The following is a 22,813-nucleotide window of genomic DNA, read 5'->3' as shown; positions in this document are numbered from 1 at the left end:
AAGATGTCACTTGACGTGAGGTGCGTACAAGCAGACAACGAGGTTATATGTTATATGTTTCATGAATGGAAACTATCTCATTTACAATCTCGTAAATTCCATTTACTGTTAAGTAGAACTAAATATTCGTGTAAATACCTACGTAGAGGTCAACGGGCCTTGGTAGAACAAGTGTTACGGAATATTGATCTGATCTGATCATCGTGATCTGTTTTGTATGTGCTTAATATGAAGAGCTGCCTAGACACGTAGGGCAGTGCTTTACAACTTTACGTATCTGAAAAAACCCACTGTTAATATTATTATTAAATATTTCGTAATTAGTTTACTAACGCATATTTATAGGACAGATTACCTCTCGAATCCAAATGATAATATTATGTTCATCACTGCGAAGAACACTGAATATATTTGGCAAAAATGTTATCGATGCGATATTAAATTTTCCGTTATAGTGTTTATATGCCTACAATCTAATATACTCGAATTCATCATCGTCTTCTATTGGGTATACAATAACGATTCTCTAACACTATGCTTCATTAAAAATAACAAACTTAACGTTATTATAGTGAAGTTTCCAGAAACGACTGCCCGTGTCAGTCCTGTCATCTTCCTTATCTCAGTCAAGGCAAAGCTATAAAGACAGCCATTAGAAAAATACAAAACATTTCCTCAAAAGCAGCAATCTAAGTTGAAAATAACCTTCAAATCAGTGAATATTAATAACTATTGTTAATGTTTTATTCACAACTGCACAAATGACGTTGGCCTGAAGTTCACGCTAATAGTGAGACATTATTGCCAGTCATGCAACGACCCAGATTGCTGAGATCTTGACCCGTGCTCAGAAGCTATGAATACATTTTCGTGTATATTCATGAATATCTATTTCATACGGTATTCTTTGTTGAAACCTTTGACAAAGGTAGCCTCCGATAAAAAGGTATTAAGATACTAAGTATATGTTTTCGTGCTAAAAGCCTGCTTGGCAGGATGTAATTAGGTATTTATTATGTGCGTGTACGTGTAGATAACTCTTGCTTTTCTTCATAATTCAAGTTATACTATGTAAGAGGACCTCTTTTTCCTGAGAGGAAAATGTGCTTCATATCTATCAGTAATCCACGTATTATTTCTAAATTCAACACAAGTTTTTTCCTATAGGGGTTTTGTAGAATAATAATGAGCAATCTTTATTCAAAATTAACTTCAAAATCATTAAAATTTTCCTTCACGGAATCATTTAAAAAAAGTAGGAGTTTTTTTGTACTTGTTGACATGGTTAACTTATACCTGTCAGCTGTCCAATCAGTCATTATTTGAACCAAATGTATTTTGATTATCTCAAAACGAGAGCAAATTTTCACAATCGTTGTCTCGATGTTTTCATGCTTATTCATTTGGAGGTATCGAAAAGGCAATTCATCGAATATTTTAATTGTTTACCAACACCGCCGAGGCGGGGCATTAAAACAATAGAATCGCGATTGTTTGCACTAAAAACAATAACATCTGAAGGATTTCGTAACAATCGCCGTAAGCGTTACGTCGAAAATGTTATTTACTGGTGACATCATATACCATCATTATATGAAGACGAGTGATCTTGACATTTGGGCTTTTTATATCCCTATGAAAACCAAATACATATTTGTTTATAATGATGACGAAATTTTCGAAAAATATAGTACTTTAGTTACTTAAACAATAAGACATTTTGAGGTTGTACGATTAAAGAACTCCTTAGTATTACTTATCGTAGATATCCCATTTCATGCATCTCTATCTCTTGTTTCTAAACTCCAGCATAATAGTCTAGTCGACAAGTTGACTACAAGTAGGTACTCTGCAGTTTTACTCATCCAAAAAAAATTATGAAATCCTTTTGTTCATCACCTGTACCTATACGCAAACTTACCCGAATATATTTTAGTTTTAGATCATAAAAATGTTATAAAGTAAAATAAAAACAAATAACAAAAATAGTGAGGTGCGACGTTCGTGAGTGTTCATTATCGAGTGCTAGTGATGCTACATGTACCATGTGGGAGTACCTGGCAGTGTTGCTCATCGGCTTCTGGCTCGGTGTTGCCATATTCTTGTACATCTCCTGCTACTGGCTTGAGGAGATCTTAGGTAAGTGGTATTAATATGTTGGCTTTAAAAATATTAAGGGCTCATGCAATTTCCAACTGAATAAACCTACTACTGATTTTATACAAAGCTATGTTTGAAAACGGCACAATAGTTATAAGTTATAACCTCTTTATGTATATTATGTTAATTGGTAAACGACGTGGATCGACATCTGCCCAAAAGATACTGCATTTTTGTAATTAGACAAGAATCATATTTTTGCTAAAAGAACGAGTAATTTGACCAGCTTAGTTTTATAAGCCTAAGTCTATTGATTCTAATTACCTACATAAACACAATTTACAACCAAGCAAAAACCAAATAAGTGCCCACGAATAAGTGCATGAAATATTAATTTAAAAGTCCATTATGTAATTACAAGAAAAACATCCATGTCACGACATTATAACCGTATTAACTACGATTGCATATGACATAAATCCAACAATCAAAAGTTGTAAAAAATTAAAACGACCAATCAAGGCAGTGAAAAACTTGTCTTCAGCCAATCAGAGTCAACAAAAAGTTGTTCTAATAAATTCAAACGTTTTTTACTTGTTACCAAACATTTAAGCATCTAGGTGTTCGCTGTAAATGGCATTATGAGGATATACACGCAAAAAAATCCAATTAGAAGTAAAAAATAAGGTTTACATAATATTCAACATTGAACATCGTTACAATATGAGTTTGAAATATTTGTAGGATTTAATTCATGTCCTTGAACTAGCGAAGCGTAAGTGCCAGGTCTGTGCTGACTGAAAATGTTTGTTGTGATGTTTTGGGACTTCAAAGCGTCTACCGCGACCTCTTAAAGTAATTTTATTATAATTGTAGCAGCGTTATAGCATCTGCTGCCCCTCTAGCCAAATGACGAGGATTTCGAGAGTTTTCTTTTGAAGGTAACCATTTTAGAAACTTTACTTGGCCAGGCAAGAGGGCAGTAATATTACTTGCTTTAAGAGGCCGCGGCACGCCTTTGATAATCTGAAATATTCAGTAGTAAAACTGGACGGCCAAAACTTAACAAGCTACTAGCAACTTAAGTCGAAATTTTCTAACTGGCTCTCTGAGGTGAAACTTCAAAACAAACTCAGGGGTCGTTGCCTCATTTCAAGTCCAAACAATGTTGTGTATTCATTTAGTTATGTAGATAGCCTTTAAATATATGCTCTAAAAACACCTAATTAACTCACCGTATTAAATATTCTGTTACCTTCAAATAAACAAAAATGGTCAGAAAAGGTTGCATTCGATTTAAAGGATAACTACCTGTTTTAAGACATTGCCATATAAAAACTTGTTTTTAACCTGGCAACTCACATGACATTTTAACATAATTTTTAAGTTTCCTACATTTATAAATTAATTAATATTTTCATCTTGAGATGTATTTGATCAGCAGTGGAATATTCTACGAAAAACCTTGAGTTTGAACGTCATTTATAAAATTAGTAAGTACTTACAGCCACTCTCAATTGTAGAACAATATTAATAGCGAACAACTGATTTGGAATTTCCTTGATAGCTTAAATTGAAAACCTTAAGCATCAGCGTTAGAATTTACTTTTTGCTGCATTTAATACTTTTTAGTTCACATAAAACCTTTTTAAATAAGCAATTTGTTCAAAAACAAAAAAGAGTACTCATTTCAATCATATTCAAAATGAATTCTGAATTCAAAACCTTCGAAGCATAATTTTCGCGGGTAGTCTCTCGAACCGGTCGATGTCTTCCATAAATAGAGCCGAATACATTATTTTATTGGAGACTTGTTATGGACAACAGCTGCCTGACATTATGCCCTACTGGATAAGTAGGCACTTACTATGAAATCAAGGAGGTAACATTTTAAAATATAGCGTAAAATGTTAAGAGCGTCAATGTATCTCATACTGGCCAGTTGTTTCAAGTTTAAACGTTGTGTGATCGAATGAGCAAATATATATCTGAATTTAGAACAAAGGATCAATAGAACAGTATGACACTCATGCCACTCACATCCATTTTTAGTAGACGGGCGACATTTTTTTTTAAAACCTATTTTTCAGTTAGATTTAATAAATGCTCTAGGTTGTCAACAAAATTGTAAAAAAACAGCTATCAGCCCTACAATAACAGCATGCTATGCTGAATGCGGTGTTTTTTTTAATTCCTTTGCGAATATTTTCTAAATAATGGTGGATTTGATCGTCAGGTGACTATGTTCTAATCGGCTCGCGTGATAAGTAATAATAACAGCGAAGTGGCAAACAATGGCTTCCATCGAATAGCAATGCGGATGAGTGCACTCGAGAGACGCACGAGTTGGATTTTCTATAAGTTTACAATAATTATGGTGAAGCAGAATAGCTTAAATGGCTGTACACTTTCTAAAAAAAGGAATTAACTCCGATAATCTTAAATATAATTAAAATTATTTAAAAATCCCACCGCTTTGGCCACTGGTCTTTTGCAACACATGAAAGGCAATGCTAGTCACATTTGCTCATTAGGTTCACTTGAGGACTCGCTGGTCCACGATTTCAGATTTCAATATTTGGAATCCAGGTTTTCTTACGACGCCGTCTTCGAGTATTTTCCTTGTAGGAAAATTGAAGAGTAAGTAAAAAGAACAGCCTCTTGCATACAGAGTGCAGATCATCCAAGAAACCGCAAGACCCTCACGAAACATTTTTTTTTAGAACAATCTATACAAAACACTAATAATGATGGTGTCATAAGTTTTGAACAAGTTTGGCTTCAAGTTTTTTGCACTAGTCTAGTTATGGGGCCTTTGCCTTTGAAAGATACCATAATAGTGTATTCAATGAACGAGTTTTACCCGCCAATATGCACGGGAGTATTGAACGACTGGACGGCTTTGTCATTGGAAGTTATTATATTTTTAAAACGTGAGCGGAAAGCTGCTTAATAATTATGAAAAGTAAATACAAAAATTACACATGAATTTATTTTGGATGATTAAAACAGCCTATCAAAGAATATACTTAGCTATAACTAGTTAAGAATATTTAAATGTGACACATGAATATTCAATGCTTAATTTTCGAAATTTTTACGAGACAAATAAATTAATAAACATTTGGCTCTTAGTTGTTCTTCCTGATTACATTATTTATTTGAATTTAATTATTTCTGTAGTTGAAAATCTGTGTTAGAGACAACTTTTTAGTACTTACCTATAAAAACTACTACGATCTTTTTATTCTGAAACATACAGTAAGGACGTACAAATATGATGCCATGATAACTCATCGCTGAGTCATCATCCAGCGAAATCATAGACTGCAGGTACCTTATCGATACAGGGGATCTACCAACGCCTCTCAAAATATACTCGTGCGGTTATAGAAGCAAGATAACGCACTACAGATCGTAGAGCGGCATCTCTTTTTAACAACTGCACAGCGGCTATGATATGCTTGTAGCCCCCTTGACCATTGCAGACCCCTTATTACATATGAAGTGTATTGCCCACTTATTTCACATCTTGTAGCAACGCTCGCAACAACATCAAAACACGTCCCGATAGCAAATTATCTTGATATCTGTCTGACCCCAGCATTAATTATGTTGTTTTCTCATTAAATCTGCCATTCTGTAGCTATTGTCTGGCGTTTTTATTTGCGCCCATGTCGAGGCCGGCTGGCGACCTCTCGGAGCGCCTTATATGAACTTAAGACGGACCTTTGTACCTATATGATAAATATATGTAGTTGTAGGTACTAATTTACGAGTATGTAACACGCGCAGATGGAGTGACTTGAAGATGTCAGGCATCTTGACTGCTTGTTACTGGGAATAATAGTTACTTGATCTGAAAATAAAATTTTGATGTTCATCAACCGTGTTGCTTATTTTTTTATGAATCTTTACATACATGTTTAGTAGGTTTGAAAATCGGCTGCTATCTATTGTGTATGTCCCTAAGCGATAGGAGTTGTCCAAGCCTAATTTCTTTTTTCCCTAGGTACAACTAATAGCTTTATATTTCTTAAATCTTCAAAATGCCACTAGGAATAAAAAACACATAGAAACAACTATTAACAAAACTAAAAAGGACGATTCTAAGACAAGATGAGCTAAACTAAAAAGTTATTATTACTTTAAATAAGTTACAAGTCGTCTGTCATGTGTCAAGTTGGTATACTTGTTGTCAGTTAGATGTGCAAACAGACGCACTTGCGGATGTTGCATATCCCACAGAGCCGGATTGGTTGTTCGTCAAAATAAAACTAAATAAACAATTTGAATGAATGAACAATGCAGTTCCAATTCCCAGGATTAACAATATGGATTATGTATTTATTTACAGAAACTTTAGCTGAAACTCATGTTATTGTTATGATCATGTCCCACATATCAATGTCCCACAAAACCATTTAAACTGTCAATAAGTTGACTCTACGTTATAATAAAGCACAAATTTGAAACATACATATTTAACAAAATAAAATTATCGCAACTCAACTTATAAATAAATACCAGACAATATTTAGCAAGACTAAGCAAATATTGACCGACTTGTTATAAGCAGATACTCTTTTAAAAATTCCATTCGATCGGTTTGCGTCATTCACTCTATGGCACTTTACTTAATATAAAAACAATCTTTGTTAAAACATATTGAACTTGTACCAACAAGTATCAAATTAGCTGTACGAATTGATAAAGGCTTCATTTATTTGTATATGAATCACATACGCACCTGAAATTGAATAGAGTCACGCTTTCATAGAACAATGTTAAAGATAACGCAATGACTATGTTTGTTACTCATTACGACTTGGCAGGGTGCGTGTTATACAGACAAATATATAGGTGTTTTTTCAAGGCTTTTTTGTTCTTTTTTTAGTTTCAGGTACTGACTAAACCTGGCATGATTCAAAGTGTCAAACTGTGCTACGCATGTTAACTAGGAACTAAGGACTAAGTAAGATATTAATCGCAGATAATCGCAGAGCCCTGCGTTAGTTAACGAAATAGAGCTGCCTCAGTAGAGTCAGTAATAAAATGATATGATCAATACCATAAAGAATACATTTTACAAGGAAAATCAAGGCTTTAATAGTAATTTACCTTATTAATAATGATGAAGCAAAAATTCAGTAGCAGAAACCAGCCTCGTTATCAAAAAAAGAACTCTTTCAAAACTTTTTTAGGTAATGAGTAATGATTATACTAAATTCAAGTCATCATAAATAAAAATAATACAACCAAAAAAACAACATATGGGTCTGAGATGACCGTATGGTTCCCGCCACTGGTTATCCGAAAACTGGGGTTGATGGAAAGCCTCTGTCTATTGCTACTACTAGTCAAAATGCAAGAAAAAAGCGGTATGTGGTACATAAGGCTGCCTTGTGGCATTAAGTTCGCCTTATGTATCACAATTGCACATGCGAGTTTAAATATTATGCTATATTCTACATCCTATATCCTGGGACAACTCACACACGGTTATCTGATCCCAAGCTAAGCAGAGCTTGTGTTATGGTAACCAGACAACTGATAAACTTACTTATATATTTCTAAATACATACATATTATAGATAAATAAATATTATAGATAAATGAATTTTATTTTTTTAATCATTCATTTGTACCACGGTTGATTGTAATAATTAATATTACAGTTTTTACATATTGTTCTTCAAATAATGTGCTCGCGGTTACTAATTGATTTTTAAATTGATATTTAGAGATTAAAAGGTGCATTACCGGCTTTAAGCTAAGCCTGTGTGTGATAGGTATTATCTACAACTAAGTCTGTCGTCTGGCGTTTAGACAAGGACTTTTAAGAATATTTTTAATGTGTATTACAACGTTTATAGTTATTTAAACTGTAATTAAGCGTCGTAGGTGGAAGGCATGAAAGGCTAATATAGTAAGTAGTTTATAAATATACTTTTTTATTTCTAATGATTAGAACCATCTCCAAATTTTGGACTCATAATTATAACTGATATCATAAGTCCAGAGTTGGACTTTGATTGCACATTTTTCAGCCAACTAAAATCCAAATTACAAAACAAAACAGAACACAGTGGTTTTGTAACTATCACAACTATACTAATAGGTGAAATTGATGACATTTACCAAAAATCGCACAACTTACGTTTGTAAATTTTATCTGTATTAATTAACACTTCAACGACCTTGACCTACTCTTACATTAGAAAGTTTTTTATTTTATGAAATCGTGTTTGCATATTCAGCAAAACTCTTTTTTTGATTCAATATTCGATATGCAATAATGTTAATTCTTTCACCAATATGCACTCAGCTAAAGAGTTTGAAATCAAATAATGAATATTTAAAAGTTTCTAAAATCATTATAATATTACATTATCAAATAATGTTTATTTATTCTTCAAAGTTTTAAAACCGCATGTAATTTAAAAGCAAAAAGACTTATAATTAGCAGTATCATACACACATAGCTACTTACTAAAATACTTAAGAAGATTCAGGAAGTTCGTAAATTTTTACACACGGAAAAATTTAACTCATATTGTTTTTTATGTGCTTTGAGACAAGAATGATCTCAGTTCTCAGAGGTTAACAAAAAATACGGTAAAAACAAAAAAAACAATCATAATTTATGCGAAGATTACACCATCACGAAACCTGTAATGACATTAACGAAGTAATTATATTAAATAAATACTATTTTACTGAACATTCTAGAGTTGAGCTCGAGTTAATTGCGCATTTTTTATCCGTATCCACGCTAAATAATAATAGTAATTACCATTTGAACTTTGAATCCGACCCTGTACAGTGTACACACGACTTGCTTATAATACTTTGACTTTTTAACAATAAAACATTGCGTTATTAAATATGCCTTAGAAATATATGAAAGAGTAAAAAAGAAAAGTATTCCCATCGTACTTCTAAATGCCTTAGTTAGTCCTATACACCGTGATTTTATAGTCGTCTTACAAAAGCAGCCCAGTTCATGTATCCTATGGCTAGAACACGTTTATGATGAAAAAAATTGGTATTTATGAGATTTGAATAAATTTAACAATGCAATTTTTATTCAATATTATGATGCAATTCGTAGTTTTAGAAACACAGCTCTGTTGCGAGCGCGGTCCGAGCCTTGTAACAACAACGGGCGCGTTTTTATCATTTTTAAGAGTATATTTCTGATTTCTCATGTTTAATTTTTCTTCGTACCTATTATCTTAGTTGATGATAAAAAAAAAATCGCGTCTAGGGGTATTTTATGTCGTATACATGAACTGGGCTACTTTTATAAGACGCCTAAAAAATCACCGTATATATGAGGAAGTTTAACGAAAACAGTTATATTTTTACAGCATGGGTGTAAAGCCTCTTTACAACATCATTTAGTACACCAATAAACATGTCAAAGATACAACTAAACGATTCTAACAGTTATGTATTAGATAATCTTTGTGATTTACAATCACTAATCAATTGACGTCTTTATCGATTAAATACATTTTTAACGACCGTCATGCACTGTACTCATGAATTTACATAATTGGCTTATCTTTGCACATGAGGTTTAATATAAAAATAAATCAATCTAATTATGAATCCGGGTTAACTATTTCTCTTTTTTATTTCGGTAAAAGGGATTTTGAAGGACACTTCAGTTTTAAGTGTTTTAACAGCTATTTGCATGGGGGCAGAGTTTATTGTTTGCACATATGACTTGATGAGAATGTTAACACCCACAATGGGGGTGGGTTACTGTGTTCAAAATAATGTATCTTTTTTCTAAATAATATTTTGAGATGATCCCAGATGATTCAAAGCCAAGTTTGCCTTATACAAACCATAACCTACAAACTACATTTTTACTCAACATTTTGCCCTCGCACTTAAGGACAGATTACTTAATCTCCCACAATTTTCTTACATTAAAATATCTAGTCTAAAGTTACTTTTCCTGTCTCCAGATCTCCCCCCTCCCCGCAACGCGTCCCCCTCGCCGTCGCACGGGCTGGGCGCGAGCGGCGCGCACGTGCAGCTCAAGCGCCTCGTCGCCAGGGTCGTGGAGGAGGCAGCAGCGCTACCAGCCCTAGCAAGATATGCGTCTGAACCACACACGCCCACCATCGAGTCTTCTACCTACGAAGATTTGCTGGCAACGGCCATTTTGAATAAGGTATGTATATAACGCAGTTGTGGCAGATGGTGTAACAGACTTGCACAGTCATGCGTAGTCAAAGCGTTACAATTGAACTTCAGGAAGACCATTGTTACTTTCCAATTCTGCAACTTGTGAACATTAGTTGTTTCCTAAGGCGAAGGAAGTCCATGAGGATTTCATTAAGAAAAGTTGGTTACTCCGAACTTGCTTACGAAAAGGTTTCCGTTTGGCTTCCTATAATAGAGAACGGAAATTATAACTTTTTCTCTTTGGTCGTTTTTAGCCCTTGATAATTTCCAGCGAAAAAAAATAACCTCTTTAGCGTTTTTCGTGTGTAAAGTCTTCCTGATAAGTCCTTGCATCCATGCTTACAGCTTTAATATCAGCTGACGTTATCAGATAAATATGATAATTAACGAGGTTGAATACTGCATGTATAACGACGTCCAGATAAGGACAGTGGCGAAAAGTTTGACCTTGGCATTCACGAATTACAATCACCAGGTTGATCTTGAAAATGATATAGGTATTTGTTCATTCGAAAATCCTATAAAACTAAAAACTTACACAATGCAGATCATTTCATGAGATCTTGATCAGTATCAAGATCTCATGAAACAAAAAGAGATGGACCTATTTCAGCTTATAAGGACTTTATATTGTACAAAAAATCAACTTCAGAACGTTTTTGTTTTCAAAACGAATAGTTTTCTCGTTCTATGCTGATAACTTTTAAACCTTAAAACTCTTGATAAATTCTTATCTGTCCTCCTTTCTAATCTACGAGGAAATACCCACATCCCTAAAATACTACTCAAAACACTTTCGAGTTTCGATCATTCTAGTCTTTCTTTAATTCTTCCAAGAAAAGTATGTAAAACGTACAATTATTTCACAAATTATATTGCAATACATATAAGATAATATTTTTATTTTATTAAAACGTACATATTAATGACACGACAAATAAATGCGATAATTAAAAGAAGACGCGTTAATGCTTACTTGCGTGTAATAAGGCATGGCATTACACATTAATCTTAGAAAAAATCCGGATCAATCTAATTTTAAGTTGTATATTTATGTAAACACAACCTTAGCTAGTTGCGAATCCTTACAAATGCTTTCATTAGGTACGCCGTGCCCAGAACTAATTTAGGGTTACCACGCTCAACTAACGTAATCGCATAACATTTCTAGTATGAAAAAAAAGTATTTTCTCGAATAACTTAAAACTAAATATATTGAAATATGTTCCCGGTAAGGTCATTGAACTTCATAACACTGATACCATAAATCTAAGACCCTTTATCTAGATAAACTAGTTTTAAGCCAATTATAGATTCACTAATCCATATTAATACTTTCTGTATCTTGACCTTGATCGGAACCTTTGAATCTTGTAAGTACACTTATAGAAAAATATGATGACGTATATAAATCAGTTTTCGAATTCTTTTATTTCCAAAATATTAAAAAAAGGCAAACTACCAACTATTGCTAGGCTACAATGACTATGTGATTCACTCGTTGTTCAAGATTAAACAAAACACAATCTATAACATAATGTAATGCAATAATCTCGCATATAATTATCTGGTTGAAAAGCGGATATTGTAAAGCCCAATGATATATTAATTCTTAATATTCGCTGCAAACGTATGCCTAAATTCTATGTTTTTTTAGAAAAGAATAATATAAAATTCATTTTCATGAGCGCAAACTCAACTTCAGTAAAAAAAAAATAATTTTTCAATAAGCAATGATTATCAAAAACTGCGACTCACATTTTCGATTTAAATATCATCACAGCACCGAATTCTGAAATCTCCTTTTAAATTCATTCGAATCAACAAGAAAATCAGAATAACCGTCAATAAGCACTTATAAAGTAGTAAATAGGTTATGATTAGACATAGTTAAAACCTCCAAAAATATTCCATCCTTGAGATAACTGACACAAGTAGGTTTACCAACAAAACATAAATAAAACAAGGATGTATATAGAATGCGATCTGTCAAAGACAGGTATGAATCGATAAGGTATCGCGTATCTGTCGATAGCGGGCCGTATCGCCGTGCTAGTGCGAAGATAGTTCGGTACCAATCCGATGTTTCCTAAAGAAATGGTAAGTAATAAATAAATAATGAGATTAATGAGTGATATTAGTCGTGTACATTCGTCGTTAATCAGTCGTCCGCGATGATATCGCCCCTCCCGTAATCTCAGTGCAGTGAAATGTTCAATTATTAAAATGTACACATTTTATTTAGTATCTTTCGTAGTGTTTTTATATTTCGTGGCCGCTATAAGTTTGGTGAGTTACGTAAATTAGTTGTTCGTGATTATGGTTTAGGTAATTTGAATAAATTGTGTTTTATGTGAACGAAATCCGGAAATGTTTAGTGATGTGTGGTTTAGTGAATGGTTATCGAATTAATTGTTATGTAAACAAGACATGTGTTGATGATTCGCCTTTTAATAAAACGATTAAGTTATTCTTGAATTAAATATAATTTTATCTACAAAATATTCAACAGTGGTAATAAAATGTAATGTTTCAAATATCATGTGAGAGAGTATCAATTTTTTAATTTAATTCTTGAGCAGTTCGCCAACCCTATGCCATTCAGTTGACCCACCATGCTTCTATGCAGCGCAGTGCAAAACTGCGCCCGTGTGAATCACACCTTTTTTTAGAAAATACTCTCTTCTGTATCCTAACTTGTAACACAAAGGAATAAAGTTTAAATTCGTGTAACACGTTGTGAAAATGTACAATTTCTTCAGTTCTATTGTGAGCTACTTTCCCGAAGCGAATGTAGAGGTTTGATGTTTTTTCGTACGATTGTCAGTTGTTATTAATTCATGCGTTTAGCCGCAGTGGTTTAGATATGGCCAGCTAATGCTTTTGAATCCGAGACTCGCTATGTATCATCTTAAATCTAGGTGATTTAGTACTACAGTTAGTTCCTGTGCAGTGTAAATCTTGAAAGTGAGAGCAAAGAAATGCAGTGAATAGTGTACATCGGTATTAATTTCTGTTGCGTGCGAATTATGAAAGCCTTCGTAGTTTATGTGCCTATTAGAGAGAAAATTATAAATAAAAAAATCATTTGGATGCTTTTTCATGATCTGAAACAGATGCACTAAATCATTCCGCTGAGAGATCCGAATGATACAGCACTTCGTCCTCTAACATTGACATATTGTACATTTCAAACGGAACGTGCACAAAATAACGTTATTGTAATAATGCTGACTGCACCATGATTAAACCTCTTGTGACGACATAGTGAAATGTTTGTTCAATGACTTTAAACCTTATTGCACAGGTGATAGAGCGGTACCAGAACGAGAATGGTTCTGGTGGTCGCAGCAGCGGCATCCACTCGGCGAGCGCCAGCCCCACGCCGTCCGAGCGCTCCTCACCACGCTCGCTGCCCTCCAGACACACCAGGGAGAGGGACAGGGACATCACGCCACCCGTAAGTAAAAGCCAATGAAATATTTATTAGTGAACAGTCCTACAAGATCTAGAAGTGGCCCAAGAACTGAAAACCGGTACTCATACTACCTTAAGTCGATGATGACGATGATTAGCAGACCTTACTACATGACACCACATTCACTCTGTCCCATTAAGATTTAGAAGTCTCAGCGATATTACGTTACTAGGCAATTGTCTAAAAATAATGTGATTACTTTTCAGCTCCAAGAAGAAGACGATGTGTCTGACTGGGAAGAGGGGGAGGCTACAGACGAAGCTCTGGAGGTGCCGCGACGAGTGCCTTTCCCAGAATTTGGAGGCGACATCGTGCATAACACAGGTAAGCGGAATTATTATATATTTAATCTTACTAGTACAAATATTTCTAATACCGCCCAGCAGTAACAGCGTACGTTGGCGTATTATAAATAAATGCCAATCAGGCTCAACGAGCTTAGTTATCTTGTATTATCAGGTGATAGAAAAATAATGGGTCGAAGTTAATAACCTCTTTCTAGATAACCTTATCAAGTTACAAGCCACTGTAATGAAAATTACATTTTTTGAAAATTGTGATAACGATTTTGCTACTGTTTACAGATAATGAAGTTCGAGAATTCGATGATGTCTCGGGCAGCAACCTACAAGCGGTAGACGGTACATGGGAAGAGAATTGGTTATTCCAGAAAAAGAAAATCAAGACTATACAATCTGTTCCAGTTCCTATGCTAGTGCCAAACTCAAACACAGAGTACCGAGCTCTGATCGGTGATAGGGACGCTGACGACACGACAGACCTGTCAGACAATGCCAGCGACTCAGAAGAACAGGCGGAATATAAGAGTGACATGCACAGAGTGTTGGAATCCAAACACGTCATTGGAGGAATACCTAAAGTAGAAGACACAGACTTTGAACCAGACAGTCTGACTGTCATCGAAGGAGCCGAAGACTTTGATGAACTAGTCGAAAAGCTTGACGATGACAAGACAGTAGACGCAATCATTAAAGAAATTAATGATAGTAACGTTACTATTGTTGAAACAGTCAATGTCAATGCGACAGACCAAGTCGACGGTGGAAAGTTAGTGATCAGCATTGAAAGTGGGCCACTATCTAAAGCTGAGTTTGCGGTGAAAGAGGAAATACACAGGACTTTAATGAATGGAAATGTGGAAAACTTTGCAGAGGACTTAACTAAAACCAATGGTGAAATATACAACGACGTCACTGATTCAATGAACAATGTTGATAGCTTCATAAGCAACAAAGGTAACCTTTTTCGTCAAGTATTAAATTTGAATGCTGCCAGCATTCTGCACACATTTTTTATTATTTCAAAACGTATAATTCATGGCAATGATTGCAGAATCAACAAACACGTTGAACCATCAAGAGCGCGAGGGTGAGTACGAAGAAACAGTGACGGTGCCGGTGCAGAGGTACGCGGACAGTTTGCGGAGGAAACACTTCGACGATGAACCTCAAGAGTAAGTTAAAGATCACACGATCTAACATCTCCGTTCATTTCTTTATTGGATTTCATTATCCTTATTATTGTTATGTATTTCTAGGATCCCGACTCGTGACACAGATCAAGATGACGAATTGATACCAGGTAACTGAATAAAATTTTCGCACTTTGTTACGCACGTTGTCTTCATGCATCAGTCAACATGTATGTACATGTGTTGTTTATTCAAATAATTCATTAAATTGATAATTTTCCAGGTTCAATAGCATACAGAGAACGCAAGAAGTGGCTGAACTACGTAGAAATGCCAAACAACCCGTATTCACCAGAAGCCATCCAAAAAAGACTATCAAACAAAAATACTGGATCACTCTTTGATATGTTTACTGCCAAGAAAGACTTAGAAGGTGACAAAATTGAAATACCAGATATGGAAGACAATGAAATCGAAACTAACGGAGTTTCAGATAAAGAAATCAATCATAATAAATTAAGTTTAACCATGAGTAATGACAGCATTAACAGTATTGATAGAACAACAAAAAGTCCATCGCCTAGATCATTAAAAGACATCGTTGCCGACGAAATTCCACAATACAAACGGTAAGCAATTAAGTTAACCATTTATGTGAGTATTTATTTAGATATCACTTACTCAACTTCAATTTATAGTAGAACGTGATAATGAAGGGAACTCGGGTACTAATGTGTGTAACATGTATTTCCAGTTACGGGCGCGACTATTACATACGGGAGGCGAAGGCGTCGTGCGGCGGACGCAAGAAGGCGAGCGCGAGCTCGACGAGCTCGGTGTCGTCCATGTCCATGAACAAATCCACCAGTTTAGACAATTTCGATACAGAGTTCGCTTCGCCTGTAAGTGCCAGCAGTTCGTTGAGCGACCTCGAGGCCTCCGCCCTACATCACAACATCGTCCGCAACGTACTCAGCCCTAGAAATGCGAGCCCCAACTTCGCTATAAATCCCATTTTCGAAAACCCCGATAGACAAAATGATAACGCTGACGAAAATCATGCGACAGACAAATGTTATGTCGGTCAAAATGCCAACGTAAGACAACAATGTAGAACTGTGTGCGACGGTGACGGTTATGTGGAAAACGAGGATATAGTTAGACTTAAAATACCGAAAGTGCCCGAGATCACCGAAGACCTTTTCGAGACGTACACCAATGTTAGGCGGAGCAACACGCTGCGCAGCGAAGACCTCTGCGTCCGCGCTAAGCGCCGCCCCACTCTCAATTTTACGTTCGGTGGCAGTCTCAGGTTAAGCAAAGGCTTTCGTACCGATATCTGGTGATAGAGCACCCTCCTAGTTCCAAGTTCTTTAATCCACCTCATCCGTTCTCAATGGCACTCCTACTGACCGTAACTCTCCCATGAGACTCTCTTGCCATGTGCAGGCGTGCGAGGCCCGCGCCCTAGGTACTACGTTAGCATAGGATACTGACATCACGGTCACCTTTCATAATATGCGGTGAACGGACCCCTTTCTCATTACTAAATCGAGCATAGATCTAAAATATCTTCGTTTGACACACAGTATGATGCCTGTTGTGTGTAAAGTTGGCATGTTGTTTGTTGGATATAAAGATGGCTGACTAACAGCACTCTGCACTATTAATACAACAGTTACCTACTTAGTACTGCACTATAGATTTGTGTTCTTCTTAATACAATTTTCAGTACTACAGTAATCCTCAATGACGTTAGTGGTGAGTGTAAGATTTTGGCAAACGAAATATTGACTAACCGCATCCGACTGCTTGCCACTTACTAACGAAGTCTAGCTTAACCGTTAGTTAACTCTAATACTAACTCATTCGCAATATCTACATCGAGCACGATACTTTATTTTCTTCTCTTGTATATAATATCGGTTATAGTTTGTATTTTATATCGAAACACAAACTCTTCGACACATCTAATGTTTTATCAGCCATGCACGACTTAACGCTTTTTAGGTTACCTTAAGTTAAAATTAATATTATCTAACCACTAATAACTTAACTTTAACATTGATTAGCACTTTTAGTTAGTAGCTTCTAGTTTTTGTACATTTGAGTAATTGGGGTTCTTATTCTTAGACTCTCGACAATCATAATTTATAAATCTGCATATTTATTTATAATTAGTGTCCATAAATACAAATATATTAACTTTCTTGAAATTTTCAGGGACTTCTTATAACACAGTTTAACGTTATAGCAACAAACCAACATTACACAAAATTTGTTGGCAAAGAGGAGATGGCATCGCTAACTTCTACAATTAACAATAAAGATGACATTATGATTGAATACGACGATGCTAACGAACAAACACTATTCTCCGCCAAACCTGTCTTGATCGATGACGAAGCAACTGACAAACAATTCGAAGAAATTTTAGAAACAGCCTATAAAGCAGCGCCAACGGAACCTCCGCCGCCGATACCAATACATGAGAGCGAGGAGAGAATCGATGAACCCCTCAAATCACCCCTCAGCGTGGACACTTCTTACATAAGTACGAGCAGTTTAGAAGACTCGATAAAAATCTACAACGTCCAAACAGGAGAGATTATGAAGTGTAAGCCTGATAACTTATCGCCGAGTTATGAGAACAACACGAATGACAACATCGGTATTGTTGATAAGAGCATCTCTGAGCCTGATAGCGCCAGTCCGACCGACGGAGTGCACGAAGACACTCTGACAGCAGAACCTGAGGTGACTAAGTCTGAGCTGTTTGAATCTGATGACATTTTACTGCATCTGCCCAAAGTAAAGGAGCTGGCTAAGAAATTCGGTACTATGGAGCATTTAGAAGAATCAACAAAGGTGTGTAAAGTGATAAAGTTTATGACACAGTACTTGGGAAAATTTGGGCGTGTTACTAACAAACATTGGGAGAGATAGCGATCGGATGACGAATATTTGTTAAGTTTACCTCTTAGATTAGTTCGACGGCATAAATCTTAAAGTTTTGTTCTTATTTTATGCCTACTAATATTGTAACGTTACTAAGCATAGACCCCATCTCTGTTATATTTGATTTGATTATTCTTCCAATAGCAAAATGCACAACGCCATTATTCATATTTCAAAGATACACACAACGGTTTACTCACACGTATTTATCGGGATTGCCTTACTGGCTTCTGAACAACCGATGTTTTTAAACTCGAGCTGACGCGGCGGCAGGCTCGAAAGCCGCGTCAACATCTTTGAAGTATGAATCATCCACACGAAAGTCACAGACAGTTTGTCCAAACTTAAATACGAATGTCAAAACTTTTACTCTTCTATTTCAGATGCCACAACTGGCAACAAGACGGCGAAAGAGCAAAGAGAATCTTCTAACAGAATTCAAGCCAGAGAAGAACAAGCAGATGTACATGCACAGTCTCACAGCCAGGAGCATCTCCAAGGAGTTCCGGGAGGAGCTGAAGCTGTCCATGTCCACGCCGCTCACCGTACCGGGCGGAGCTAAGGAGATCCCTGAGGGCATCGAGGAGGTCACCAAGGAGTCCAGTAGACCCGGCAGCCCGCTACCAGAGCCCGGCACCATCAAAACAAAACTCGCCTTCTTCGAAAGTCTCAAGACAAAGTTCAGTAGTAAGTGAAGTACTCGTTAGGTTGGAAAGCGATGCCATATAAACAAATTATGTAAGATATTAACGTACTAATTAGGTATACGTGTAAAAAGTTTAGCATAATCAAATCTAACTGGAACTTAAAAATGATCAAATCAACTCGCTTTAGTCATCGCATTAGCTTCTCAGCGTAGAGATACTTCACTTATCGTAGTTCTCACTAGGATACCCATGTCTTATTCAGGCAGAGAGATTTTAGCATGATTTTCTGTACATCGCGTGCTGTCTATCGCAGTAGTTTGACTACAACTTGTTTGTTATGATCTAAACAAGTAATGTAGTAAAAACACTCAATTGGGGGAGTTGAAATAAACTTAATAGTTTGTATAGTAGTGCATAATAACGGTCACATAATTTAAATAAATTAAAAAGTAGGTTACGGTGTAAATATTAAGTGCCATTTTGTAATCATTATTTTTCATTTATTTAAGTAACGTCGGTGTTATGATGTGTAGAAAGTTTATGTTTTGAATTTATTTATTTATTTTACTTATACATTCATCGCCATATTAATTATTGAAAAATATGCAAATATCCTTCGATTACATCTCACAGATTTGTAAATTACTAGGAAAAAAATGGACTTTAAAATTGCATTGCTAAATTATCATACTGAACTTTTAATATTTCCTCATTATAAAATAATACGAAATTGTTTAACAAAAATATAACTGGAACCCAGTCTGAAAACCGACACAAGTTGTGATAATCCTGCTTAAAAACAACTGTACCTAAAACTAGATTTAAGTTACACTGCACATTTAAAACATAACCTTCCTGTGGTAACAGAATAACATCGACTATTTAGCTAATGCCAAAGTTGTAAATAACTAATATAACTGGGTATGTATAGTGGTTGTGTATAATGTATAATATAAATGTACTTATAGTGCAATAAGTTATTATAGACACTGACATTGTGATACGGCGTCCGGTGAACGCCACGGGACTATACATGTTGGATAGGGGCATACAATAAAAGTTATGAACTGTATTCCTGTTGTTTTATTTATTTTATGTATAAAAATGTATACTTAGTTTAATAAATGTATAAAGATATAATTGATTAGACATAATACTTTTTGTTACTGGTTGCTTAAAATATTCATATGGTAACAGGAAAATAATACTTACTTAGTACAAAAGTCAAAAATAGAAATAATAAGTAAATGACTGAATTGTGCTTCTAATCACAAATCTACATTTTTGTCTTTGAGTCAACTAACCACAGTCTGATGAAATTGACGTGCCATTCAGAATCTGGAGATAAAAGTAACTAAATAATTACATATAAATTATAAGAGCACCAATAATTAACAAACTTTACTTAATACTATGACACCACCCTTTATCGTCTATAGCAACAGCACCTATCACCATTATAGGATTTACTTACACTAAAGAACAAAATCTTCAAACTCTACACACTCAAGGAAGCCAACAAGAATGAGTCTTATGCCGTCGCATTAAGGTTGATATTCTGTAGGGTGAATAAATCCTCAATATTTTTAGCAAATAAATGATATGTCTCTTAATAGAAAATACCAAGAGTCTTATGGAAGGGAATGCTCTCCATTTCCTCTGCATACTTCCTTCTGTAACACCAGAGGTAATAGTCTATCAGGCTGGAGTTTGGAACTTCTACATCTTGGCCCTTCAGTTTCTCTTCCAGTTTCTTCTTTAGAAGTTCTACGGCGTGGATGGAGCAGCCACGGATTTCTATTTCTTCGTCTGATCCACTTGGGAGGAGAACATCTATGAATGAATACATATATCATGAATTTGCAGATCTGATAGTTGATACTGTTTTGAATCTCAGGAGAGCTATAAGGAATTTTTTGAATAATTGCAATAGTAAAATGAGGTATGAGAATAGAGCCGAAGTGTGACAAGGTATAGGATAAAAAAAATAAAAGCTATTATTTTTTGATAGTTAATTAATCAAAAATAGGTTACTGAATAGCCACTCATAGAGTCAGTTGAATTCAGTTGCATGAAGTGGAGTCCCTTTTAGTGGGCTAAAGGGTCTAACACCATGAGTTAAAGTAAAATTATTATGGTTCTGAACGTGAGACAGAGCGACACGTCATACTGCGGCATCTCTTGCGCACCTGCTATAGATGTGGCGGTGGGCCACCAGAAAATAATTAATGAATTATAAGGTAAAGAAGATGGAAATAATCTTACCCTTTTTGAGTTTATCCATTAACTCATCAGTGTAACTCAAAGCACCAAAGTACACCAACACCTGTGGTACTCTGTAATCCGCAAACATTGTCATTCTATCTATATCCGTGAACTCTCCCCATCCAGTACCACCAAAGAAGTTCCACAGATCTGCCACTAGGATCTGTGCCCGTTTGTATAAAGACACCTTCTGACCTTTAAACGTCACTTCATCTCGGAAACATGGGAAATTGTCTACAATAATCTCTAATAACTTCACTGCAGACTTGTTTGCTTCTTTTAAACATGTTACAAAAGTGCCATTGTACTTTTCTAGGAGGATAGATCCTACTTCATGTAGTACAGATAAGCGTTGCTCAAAGAGTGGGATTGTTGCTTCATTGTCACCTCTCATGACAGTGCGGAGTTGATCTTCTGTTATCTTTGAGTAGTATTCTGGGTTTGTGATGTCAATACCTTCCTGGAAATACCAAGAGTTTATGAAAACAAAAGCACCTTCGTCACGACCTTCCTAATTACATTGGGTTCGGCTTCCAGTCTAACTGGACTCAGCTAAGTACTACTGTTTTAAAACTCCTACTTATAATAGACTATGTTATTTCCTGGTCTTTCTAGCAATTCAGGCATGATCAACACACAGTACCAAGTATTTTTTATTTCAATTATTACTAATTTTCTTATATGCCAGTTTACCTTGATGGCTCTAGCCAATGCAGCCTCTAAGGCATAATATCCAGAGTGTCCATCTACAGTCCACTTCTGGGCATCAGAGTAGGACCAGAAGCAGAAGTTGAGAGCATCAGCCACAAACACCCAGTCTGCAGCCTTCTCATGGTCCTTGTTGGGATGGATGATGTCCGCACCAGTGTCCGGGATCTCTAGCTTGCTGGTTACTGATTTTAACATCTGGAAAAAATATAAAACATGTTTTTATAAACATTGTTTGTTTAAATAACAAACAAATAATAATATTCATTGTATAGATAATATGGCAATTGTTGTTTTAAATTTTCCTTGTTAGTCTACTACATTCATTTCATCCAATGCTAATTTTAAAACTTATATTTTTACGATTTTGTAAGCATTGTAGAATTTATATAATCCCTAAAACATTACTCAAAATATAACGATAAAAAAGAAAATGATATTTATCATTCTTACTGGCTGAATTCGTTATCTTAGAAACTATCTAAGTGAAGTAATGTAACCAAGTGGTATGCTAGACACACTTAAAAATAGTATAATCTTACCTCTTCACAAAGTTTATCAAGACCTGTTTCGTGTATTTTCACGTATTGTGCATTCTTTGCGATAAATTCACCGGATTCCGCCGGTAATAAAACCCCTTCACGCACCATGATAAGAATATGAACTCACTAGTACGTTTATAAAAAGATGAATATATTTGATACACAATTCCAAGTTTTTGTTTTCATCAAAACAAACTTTACTACGGAATGCAACGGCCACGGATGGTGATAGCTGGTGATAAGTTGTTGATATTATTAAGATTTCATTGATAACAAACAAACTTTTACTTAACTTTACTTCAATCGTTCCAAAACACAAACGCAAACATTTCAGTGAATTGTATAAATAAACACGTTTAAATCAAATTCATTCATTCTCTAATTTTATGCCACTCCAGTCCCATTGTTTTGTTTATTTGATTGGATTAAAGGTCATTTAAAACTACACATAAAATAACATGATCAAAATAAATGAAAA

The 22,813-nt window shown here is 35.3% G+C and overlaps 3 protein-coding genes across 3 annotated transcripts in view; 1 reads left to right on the top strand and 2 right to left on the bottom strand.

The window, feature by feature from the left end:
* The window catches only part of LOC113496772, a 1,973-nt gene extending 1,771 nt beyond the window's left edge, over positions 1-202 (bottom strand). The window contains exon 1 of the mRNA XM_026876094.1: positions 143-202. Within this exon, the coding sequence (XP_026731895.1) occupies positions 143-202 (60 nt within the window). The remainder of the gene's footprint in view (positions 1-142) is intronic.
* A 1,734-nt stretch (positions 203-1,936) lies between these two features.
* LOC113496449 lies at positions 1,937-19,892 on the top strand (the record flags this gene model as incomplete). Its single annotated transcript, XM_026875675.1, is given in 11 exon segments — positions 1,937-2,139; positions 10,083-10,291; positions 13,613-13,765; positions 13,990-14,107; positions 14,368-15,039; positions 15,137-15,257; positions 15,342-15,385; positions 15,499-15,844; positions 15,970-16,312; positions 17,439-18,083; positions 18,557-19,892. Coding segments are annotated over 11 exon segments (3,057 nt in total). The 3' UTR covers positions 18,869-19,892.
* Positions 19,893-19,993: 101 nt separating this feature from the next.
* LOC113496448 (queuosine salvage protein) lies at positions 19,994-22,793 on the bottom strand. The gene is made up of 4 exons (XM_026875674.1): positions 22,336-22,793; positions 21,779-21,991; positions 21,086-21,545; positions 19,994-20,653 (listed from the first exon to the last, which is right to left on the bottom strand). The coding sequence occupies exons 1-4, from the start codon at positions 22,441-22,443 to the stop codon at positions 20,430-20,432; spliced, it is 1,005 nt and encodes a 334-aa protein (XP_026731475.1). The 5' UTR covers positions 22,444-22,793; the 3' UTR covers positions 19,994-20,429.
* Between the last annotated feature and the right edge of the window lie 20 nt (positions 22,794-22,813).

This window comes from Trichoplusia ni, chromosome 8 (assembly GCF_003590095.1).
Source record: "Trichoplusia ni isolate ovarian cell line Hi5 chromosome 8, tn1, whole genome shotgun sequence".
Taxonomy (NCBI): Eukaryota; Metazoa; Arthropoda; class Insecta; order Lepidoptera; family Noctuidae; genus Trichoplusia; species Trichoplusia ni.
This window is presented reverse-complemented; position numbering and strand designations above follow the sequence as displayed.